This window comes from Pteropus vampyrus, unplaced genomic scaffold (assembly GCF_000151845.1).
Source record: "Pteropus vampyrus isolate Shadow unplaced genomic scaffold, Pvam_2.0 Scaffold16, whole genome shotgun sequence".
Taxonomy (NCBI): domain Eukaryota; kingdom Metazoa; phylum Chordata; class Mammalia; order Chiroptera; family Pteropodidae; genus Pteropus; species Pteropus vampyrus.
This window is the reverse complement of record NW_011888797.1, coordinates 6030308-6040612: the sequence shown is the minus strand read 5'-3', so window position 1 is coordinate 6040612 and position 10305 is coordinate 6030308. Positions and strand designations below refer to the sequence as shown.

The 10305-nt window shown below is 39.5% G+C and overlaps 1 protein-coding gene across 1 annotated transcript in view; it reads right to left on the bottom strand.

The window, feature by feature from the left end:
* RFX4 (regulatory factor X4) overlaps nucleotides 1-10305 on the bottom strand; it is a 124187-nt gene that overhangs the window by 24182 nt on the left and 89700 nt on the right. The window contains exon 14 of the mRNA XM_011354425.1: nucleotides 3447-3498. Within this exon, the coding sequence (XP_011352727.1) occupies nucleotides 3447-3498 (52 nt within the window). The remainder of the gene's footprint in view (nucleotides 1-3446; nucleotides 3499-10305) is intronic.

Genomic DNA, 10305 nt, shown 5'->3' with positions numbered 1-10305 from the left:
CGATTACACGGTCAGGATGTCCATGGCAGCGACTTTTCCTTCTGGTTTGTGTAACTACCAATGACCCGACATAATTCTAGGAACAGAACTGAAAATTTAAATTTGCAACAACTGCATTGATTCCTTAAATGTTTCTGAGACCTCTGTTTAATATACGATTTTCAGAAGTATTAAACTGAAAAGATGTGGCATTTTCAAGTAGTACTCTCCATTTTCAATTGCTAGTAGGTTACTTCATAAGAAGGGATGTGAACACTTAAAAAGATTTTCCAATATGTGCGTTTCTGTGCTCAAAGTCGTATATTCTCTAATCTCTGCAACCACACTGTAAAGAAGGCATTTTTATTCCTATTTTGCAAGCCAAGTACTTGTGGGAGATGACAAAAATTAATAGATAATACATTATTTCAAAACCATCTTTACTTTCATGGCATGACACCACCACGAACAGTGGAATGAGCCACTTATGCTAGGGGCTCAACTCAGGGCTTCCTGAATGCCAGAGTCAGAGAGAGCCTTCATCTCCAGAATGACTCCCAAGGGTATGTCTCCATGGAGATACCCTGCTGTCCCATGGAACATCCCAGACTCACCCACCTCCCTGCAGGCTCACCTCTGCTTCCTATTTCTCTTGAGGGGGAGCAGAATTTGCCACCCCCATGTATACCTTTTTGTGTGTGTGTGATATCAGCTTTAAGCTGATTATTTTTAAGAAATGAAAGACTCAGGAAGAACCTTTGGCCTTCTCCCAACTGCCTGAAAGAATTTAGGTAGAGAATAGAGGACCTGCTCCAGGAAGAGAGCTATTACTGTAAGATAACTGTAGTTTAATATGAACTAGTACGTGATAGGGAGGAACCAGCAAGTCTCCTTTGATCGAAGTCCTCTGTGTCCCATTGTTAAAGATGGCTCAGCAAACTTCTATGTACCAAAACTTTGCTTTACCATCTCCACATGAATTGCCTTCCTGCCCTTTTAAGTCCCCAACCACAAGCCCCCTTTCTTTTCTCCTTAGCTTACGAAGGCATGTAAGCCTTGACTGTCTGATTTGTCTTTGGGACCCATATTCTTACGGAACCCCATGTGTATATACATAATTAAGTTTGGTTATTTTTTCCTGTTAATCTGTCTCATGTCAATTTGAATATTAGATCAGCCAGAAGAACTAAGAGGAAAAAGAGAGAATTTCCCCTCGCCCACACCCTCTAGTTTACTTATTTATAGGCCTGTTTTCCTTGTGATTCTGTCTTCAGGCATATTACCATTTGCTGAGTACTTACTATGTGCCAAAAACTCTGCTTAATACTTAGCACAGGTCTCATCCTTACCACGAACTGAGACAGGTGGTATTATCCTCTCTTACAGATGAAGAAGTGACTCTCTCTGTCAGTAATTGAGTAGAGATTTGCCTCAGTTTGGTCTAGCTCCAAGACCTGGTCCCATTTCCTTACAGATCCCCTAGTCCCATCTCCTCATAGCACCGATGGGAAAATAAGGCCAGATGGCATAAAAAGACTTGGTCCCTAGAAAGGCAATTTGAGTTGTGAGCTGTGCTCTTTCAAGTCTCAGAAATAAGGTGACAGGTGGAATTTGGTGGAATTTATCAGTTTCTCCTTAATTGCACCTGGCTTCTGTACACGCACACCCCCCTTCATCTTAGATTAATTCTTTTGGCCTAGGAAAGCTGCCGAGGAAAGTCTTTGGCTTAACTCTGAGGCCACTGGATGCCCAGCAGGTGATGCACATCTATTCCTATACCCCTTCTCCATGGAGCCTGCCACGGTCTCCATGATCTCTGCACCCACAGGGCTCAGGCCAGAGTCTCCCATCCTGCAATTTATCCTCATTCTTCCTCCATCCCTAGGGTGGTGTCTGTTTTTCAGTCCCATTTGGATTTCAGCAAGTTTCAGGTTTTGCCGTCACTGTGAGATGCAGTCTCCAAAACTAAACTTTCCCTCTACTTCCCCAAAATGGGTCCTGTAAGCCCCGGAGCAGGCACAGCACTTTGGGTAACTGAGCGGGAGTCAAGATCCACTTCTGCCACTTGGTAACTGGGACCTTGATGAGTTACTCTTTGCAAATGTTAAAAATAAATTAAGCTGTTTATTGAGCCCTTGCCCTGTGGCAGCCACTATGTTTAACCACTGTAGATTTATTATTGCATTAAAGCCTCATTATAACCGTCTGGGATGAATGATACTCTCCTTTTGCAAAGGAGGAGACTGAAGCTTAAGAGTGGTAAAGTAACCGTCAGATATCACACAGTTATTAATTGGCAGAACTGGGACTTGAATCCATGACTGTGCTCTTCAGTCATTCTGCAATAAGGCTCTCTGAAAGGGGGACAGTAAAACCTATATTGCAGAAGTACCATAATTAGCAATAATACACACTAGGTGCTTAATAAATGGTAATTCTTGTTATTATCTCTAACTGTCGTTAATTGTTATTAATTATTGTTTCGCGACTCGTGCTATGATCCTGTGATACGACTCTTGTTCATAAAGTCAAGTCGAAAGATAGCACCAAACGCTTAAAAGGAAAGGGTCTCCAAAATGAAGAAATATTTGCTGAGACGTTAGTCTAGGTCAACAAAGATAGAAACATAATATGAAACAACGAAAACATAATATGAAACAGTATGAAAAATGGAAAACCCTAGATGATAAAAATGGGGTTCAACGAGTAGTGTTAGCACAAGCAGGCACCTTAGAAACCATCTTATATGACTCTCCTATGTTATAGCCAAGGAAACAAAAATCTGATGAGGTGAGGAAATCTGCCTAAGACCACACTGTTAGGAAACATGAGAGCTGGGCTGGGAGACCAGCCCTCTAGGGGAAGTGTCTCTGTGGGGCTTCAAGCTCTCCCCGTTAGTGGCTCTGATGGGTTATCCAATTGGTCTGATAATTTTCAGTCATCTTTCAAACAACAGGAGTCTGCAGAGCTAACCTCGACCAGCCTACTATTGTGCTAAGTGCCCTGAATAGAAAGGAAACTTAAAAGCTCACACCCTGACTCCACAAAAGCTACAGTGTCCTTAATAAGCAGAAATCAATCATTAAGATTACTGGGTAACAAACAGTTCAGTGCCAGGGTGTCATAGCCATGGGAGCAGTGCAAATAAACGGGAGAGGGAGAGGCGGGTAGTGTAAGGTTGAGGGGAAGAGGGATGGGAGAGGAAGAAAAAAACAGACAGGAGAAAGGCAATCATAGCTGACGTCCCCTGCCTTATTTCTCTCTTAGCACTTACTATCATTTGTTCTATATATTTAACTTTTTTTATCTTTACCCAGTGCCTCTTTTTACTAGACTGTATGCTCTGTAAACACAGGGATTTTTATCTGTTTTTCCACTGCAGCATACCCAGTGTCTAGGACAGTGCCAGGCACGCAGTAGAGCCTCGGTGAATATCTGTTAGATGAGTGAACAAAATGAGCAAGCACCGACTGCTTATCACATGCATTGTGCTAAAGGCCTTTTCATTTTCCAACAACACTATGAAGAAGGTATTATTATTATTACGTTCAATTAGTACATTGGGAAACGAAGGCTCAGAGGGTCTAAATAACTCGCCTGAAGTCATAGAGCTATTGAGTGAGCATCAGAGCCTGTTATGCAAAAAAAAAGTATTAGGAGAGAGACAGGAGATTTTTCTTGTTACGTAATTAATCCTATATTATAGAATCAAAACATTTCTTTTTTCTTATGAAAAATTTCAACGTAGAAAAGTGTAGAGAATTTCAAAATGAACGGCAGTGTATTCACCACCGTCCTTTATAGTATCTTAACGTTTTACTATATTTGAATCACTTTTTAATCGAAGATAAAGATGAAGCCCCTGTGTTCCTTTCTTTATTCCCTTTTCCGTGCTTCCTGTGTTCGTTCAGAGGTAAGCACTATCTAGAATTTGTTCATATGCATTTTCATTCTCTTACTATATATATTCATGTATCCATAAATAAGTTATTTTCTGTTTTCAAACTTGATATAAATGGCATAGATTATCATACAGATTATTCTACAACTTGCTTTGGAATACGCCCTTCACACATCTAGCTCTAGTTTAAATAAACTAGAATATACCACTGTTTGAATATACCACAGTTTTTTTTCTTTTAATCCATTCTTCTGTTGACGGAATTTAGGTTATCTACAATTTTTCGTTCTTGGAAACTGGCTCTCATGAAATATTTTGAACCTGTTTCCTTGTGTCTAGGACCAGAAGTGGGATTGCTGGGTCCAAGAACACCTGCGTCTTCATTCTTACTGGATAGTGTGCCAAATTGCTCACCCAGATTTTTTACATTCCTACTGGTAGTGAATTAAATAGAATATACACCAATCTGAAAAATGTGAAATCGTATTCTTTTCATAGTTTGCATTATCCTAATTACTAGAAAGGTTATTATATATCTTTCCATATTATAGTCCATTTGAATTTCCTCTTCTATGACTTGCCTATTCATATTCTTTGCCCATTTTTCCATTGGGGTTTCTGTGTTTTAAAAAGTTATTTAGAGGGACTAATTATTTACTCTAGATATTAATCCTTTGTTCGTTATATGATTGCAAAATATCTTCCCCCTTTCTGTGGCTTTTATCATAACCTTTGTTTACGGTGTACTCATGAAACAAATTTAAAATCCCAGTGTAGCCAGTTCGGCAATATTTTCTTTATGATTTGTCCTTTTGTGTGTCTTTTTAAAGAAATGATTTCCTATTCCCAGATCGTAAAGATATTATTCCACATTTTCTTCCAAAAGTTTCTAGGTCTTTTATTTTTTTTTCCATTTAGATGGAAGGGGTGTAATTTTATTTCATTTGCCTAAACTGCTTGTCCCAGGTCCTTTTTCCACTGATTTTTTCGCACTGGTTTTTAATGCCGTCTCTATCACATAAAGCATCTATACAGACCTCTTGTTTTATAGACAAGGATCTGATGAGAAGGCAAGTTTTGTTTCAGTCTGTCTTGGACAACACTGTTCTGTTCATCACTCTACTTGTCTAATACTGTTAGAACGCCTCGCTGTCTTATTCCACGGTAAACCCGAATACCAGGGAAGCAAACCCCTACACCTTGTTCTTCGTTACCTTCAAAATGACTTTACTATCTTGGTTTTTTGCTTTTCCATATGAATTTTAACATCAGGTTGTCAAAATCAAAGGAAAAGAAGTAAACTGGAATTCCACTGAATTTATGTATTAATTTGAAGAGAACATCTATCGATGTTGAGCTTTTCTGAATATGAACATGCCATATTTCATTGATATTTTAAATATTTCTCCTTGAAGATCTTCGTACAATTTTGTTACAGTTATTCTGTAGGTAACTTTTAGTTTGTTCTATTATAAATTATATGTATACACATACATGTATATATATAATGTGAGATTGTGTGTGTGTGTGTGTGTGTGTGTGTGTGTGTGTGTGTGTGTAACTTTATTTTCTAGTTAGAGTCCAGTTAGTGCTAAGAATGTCAATGACTTTTTAGAAAGCTGAATTCAGTAGCCTGGCTGAATCTTTTATTTGTTCTGTTAGTTTGTAGATTTCCTTTTCTTTGTCATCATAACATCAATAGATAGAGAACATTGTGTATTCCTTTCCAATTCTTATATTTCATTTCCTTTTCTTATTGCATTGGCTAGAACCTCCAGTCAATATTTATTAGAAATAATGTTAGAAGCCATTCTTATCTTATTCATAACTTGAATGGGAAAACTCCTAAAGTTTCACCATATAGTATGATAGTTTTTGCAGATTTTTGGATGTCCTTTAACATATTAAGTAAATTCCCTTGTATTCCTAGTTTGCTAGGAGTCTTTTTGAAATCATACTTGAGAACTGAATTGTATCACATAGAAATGATCATATGATTTTTCTCTTTTAATCTGTGAATGCAGTATGCTAATTAGAATCCTACCTGAATTCTTGATTTTTAAAAACTTGCCACTGGATTTGATCAGCTAGTATTTTATTTAGAATTTTTCATCTGTATTTATGTGTGGTTGAGCCACAATTTTCTTTTCCTTTACTATTCTTCAGAGATTTTGAAACTGAGATATTAGCTTCATAAAATGAGTTATATAACTTTCCTTTTGTTTTTATTCTCTGAAACATTGATTTTCATGGTTTTATTTTCGGTTTCATAAACTAAGGATTTTATGTGTCTTAAATTTTATGTGAAAGTTGCCTGTAAAAATATTTATGCCAGATATTTGTTAAAGGAAGAGACTTTCTCATTACTGTGATTATTATTTGACCTTTTTACTAGCATCCTAGTTTGTGTTTTTAGTTTCATAGTATCATTATTCTATGCTTCTTTTATCTTCTCAATTCTTGCCACATCTTAACTTCTCATATCTTTCCATTTTTCCCCAGTAAATTATGATTCTATTTCTTCATGGTGATCCCTTCCTTTATTAACATATATCCTATACATTTATGAAATCCAAGCTCTAATTTTTGTCAAGTCTATTTAGTGTTCCAAGACCTTAGCATGCTGTAACTATTCCTTGCAGATTCTCTTCCTACCACCCCATGTTGTATTGTTTCCTAGAATTTAGTTTTACCTTTTTCAAAGACACAAAATGTAGTTTTTAAGTCGAATAATTAATTGAATGTATTGCCATGTTTTTAAATTTCTCTCATCTGAAAACAGGGCCCTCAAGTTCTTTGACATTTCTTCCCTGGAGAATTGGGGGTCTACACACCTCCCTCAATCTTGATAGACTTGCGACTGCTTTGGCCCACAAAGTGTGGAGGCAGTGACTGTTTACTTTCTGAGATGGCATCATCAAATGCTCTGTGGCTTCCGTCTCAGAATACTCACATGTGGAGCCCTGAGCTCTCACCATGTGAAAAGTTTAGCTGGTCAGAGGCCACCACGCCGTGAGAAAACTAAGCCCCATGGAAGGGCGACTTGAAGCCACCTTTGCCCTGTCATCCTAGTTGTCAAGTCATCCCAGTCCAGGTACCAGACATGGGAGTGAAGAAGCCTCCAGGTGATTCTAGTCTCCAGCTGTTGATTCACGACCAGCCTTTTTGGTCTTCCCATCCGAGGTCCCAGACCTCACAGAGCAGAGACAAGCCATCCCTTCTGTGCCCTGTCCAGATTCCTGACTCCCAGAACCCATAAACATAATAAAATGACTGTTTTAAGCCTCTGAGCTTTGGAATAATTTGTTACACAGCAAAAGTAACCAGTACATTGTTGTTTCGTGTATTCCAGACCTTAGCTGTGGCTTTTCTTCTTGCCGAATGCATCCTTTAATCTTTTGTTTTTTAAATGAAGTTCTAATGGGTAGCAAATTCTCTTAGTTTTTGTGTAATTGAATGTCTTTACTTTGCCCTCACTCTTGAATAATGGCTGACAGTTCTGTGTTTTCAACACTTAAAAGATATTATTCCATTGTCTTCTGGCATCTCTTGATAATCTAATTATTGTTCTTTTCTCTCATAGCTTAAACTTTTTTAAATACATCAAAATGTATTAAAAAAAAAAATTTAACAAATTTGTCTAGTCTTTTTGTGCCATGCATCTGAGCCCAGGGCATTTGTCTGAATTGTGGTCACTGAAAAAGCATGGGTTTTGTGGTCAGGTAGATTTGATTTTGAAATACATCACCACTTGCCATATTAATCTTGGGTAAGAAACTCTCCAAGCTCCCTTTCTATCTCTGTAGGAAGGTACCTACTGTCTGCTTTGCAGAGTTAATCGGAGAATTAAATGGTAGTATGTGCTTCCTAAACATCTGTTATAACGATTATTATCATCTTGCCTTTGCTTCACGTTCTACTTTGGCTTCCTCATCTATTATATTAAAGGCAGGAATAGGGGATCTCGCAGGTGGATGTGAGAATTAAATCAGAAAGTGCCTAATATTATGTCTAGTATATACTAGGCCCTCACTAAATGTAACTTTTTTATTAGTAGTATTCAACTGGAGAAAGTTAGCAGCGGCGTTGGCAGTGTGACACAGCAGAAAGAACACGAGCTCTGGTATGAATAGGATTCCAGGAGGAGCTCAGCTCAGTTTGCTGTGTGTCCACGGGCAAGTCCCCTCTCCTCTCCGGGTCTCTGCTTCCTTTCCTGCTTCCTAGTGTCTGGCGGGGGCCTGAGTGACACTTCTAATGTCAAGATCGTGCAACTTAACGGGTTCTGGGTAAGAGAGCTAGGCCAGGACGTTATGTCTAAGCATAGAGAAGCAGTCTGGAAGGCTCGGTCATGGCCACCGGGTCTGGCAGCTGCTTATAGAACCACTCCCGCGTGGCCTCCCCAGCTGTGCCCAAGTGAGTGAACTTTGATTTGGTGCTAGGCCAGAAAACAAGGGTGTGAAAAAGTGAAAACTTGGGGCATGAATACACAGTCCTGCTCCCTTAGCTGTCAAACCCAGGGCTGTTTTTCAAACTGTTTTATGCCGGAGTATTTCTGAGAACGATTGTCGCCTTCCAGATGTTCCCAACAGTCAAATAAGGGGCAACTGGTGAAAACCCCGAGTGAAAAGGCAAAGGCACCTGTGCTGACTTGGGATCCAGGTATCCTTTGAACCAAAATCAGAGCAGTTACCTGAAAATAGGGTTTGTTTGTTTGTTTGTTTGTTTTAATGAAAACTAATTTCCTCAGCTTTACTGGGACTAAAAGTTCATTGTCTGCTAGCCTACCTTTGCTGACTAATTTTACTAGAAACTGCTGCTTACAGCAAAGACAGAAAGTCTGGCTACTTTAGTTCACAGCATAGGCTCTTTCAGTGAAAAGGAATTAGGGAGAAAAGAGTGAAAAGGAATTAAAGAGAAGAAAGGAGTCAACTGCCTTTGAAAGAGGCTGTTCTGGGAAGAGGTGATAGAGTCCCCCATGGGATCATTGTCATATTCCACACAGTCATTGTAACGGGCAGCCCGCTAAGCTGACACGCAAACCCCGCTCCATTCAGAGCGACAAGGATCGTGTGGGAGTTATGAGATATATAGAGCCGGCCCCTGTGGCTGGGGGAGGGGGCCAGCGAACAGAGGGCTTTTTCCTAATTAGCTGTTTTTATCCAGGGAACACATGACCCAAACACAACCACCAACTGTGTCTTTGACACATACAGGCAGAAAGGGGGAGCTGGGCTTTTGTCCGCCGCAAATTCTTTCAACTTGCCTGTCACCCCAAGCTGCAAAACTCAACAATGAGTCAGATGAGCAAGACCATTTCAGACAGTTTGCTAAGTAGACTTGGAAACAGGTATTATTTCAACACGTTTAAGGCCGAAAAATACTGTCAAAGTGAAATTCGGTTAATATCTCTTCCTTTTCCAAAAGACCTGTGACCATTTGTGCCATGTTCTAAAACTGTGTGTGGTTCAGAAGAAGTAAACACATTTTAAGACACGGTATTTCTCAGTAATAAATTCAACCCATTCATCGAATCCTAATTGTTCTGTCCAAACAGCCTTTATCACATGGACTGTTAACTTAGTAAAAACAAATGCATTTCCGAGAATATTGCGGAGTTACTTTCTCTGTCTAATGAAGGGTACCTAATAATATACCTGACGTCAGTTTACGAATCAGCAAATTGAAGAATAAGGGATAAAGCAAGCAAAAGATGTTTGCTGTGTGGGTGTGTGTATATGTGTGGGATATGTTGTCGATCCTTTGATTCTGAAACCGAGAAAAATCTCAAATATTTTTCAACCATCTGCTTAACTGAAAGCAGTTACGCATGAATGATTTTCCCAGAGCCAGAGGTAACATGTGCTAACAGTAAACTATGCTGAGCTGCAAGTCATCAAAATGCCATGCCCGATGGCGCTGCCCAGGTAGCAGTCACCAGCACGTTGCCATGTACAGCTCACGGTGCGGGCAGGTTCGGAGAACTTCCCAGTGCTGAGATGAAAGAAGTCCACAACGAAACGCTTCTCCGACTGGGTAAACACAGCCTTTCATGGACAGAGCCGTTTAGAAAAAAAAATAGTGCCTTCTGTGTCCCACCACATATTCACTGGCTTGTATAGCACAACTGGAAAACAGTGACAAGACCATAAAAAGCTAGATGGAAAAGTGTCAAATTAAACCCAGAGCAAAACCCAGAGCTGATTGGCTTAATTGGAGATAATGAGAAACGAAACCACATCTCTCCTTGCAAAGTAAAATAGAGAACGAAAGCAATTACCCAGAAAATTTACCAACAGCCCTTTGCCGAAATGCCTAGAAAATTGAGGCCCAAGTGTTTTGAGTTTTCAGATGCCTGGATAATGCCTTAAAGTCCCACCTCACGTTGCTAATGGTGACCTGGACTCAATGCACACTCCATTCTTTCC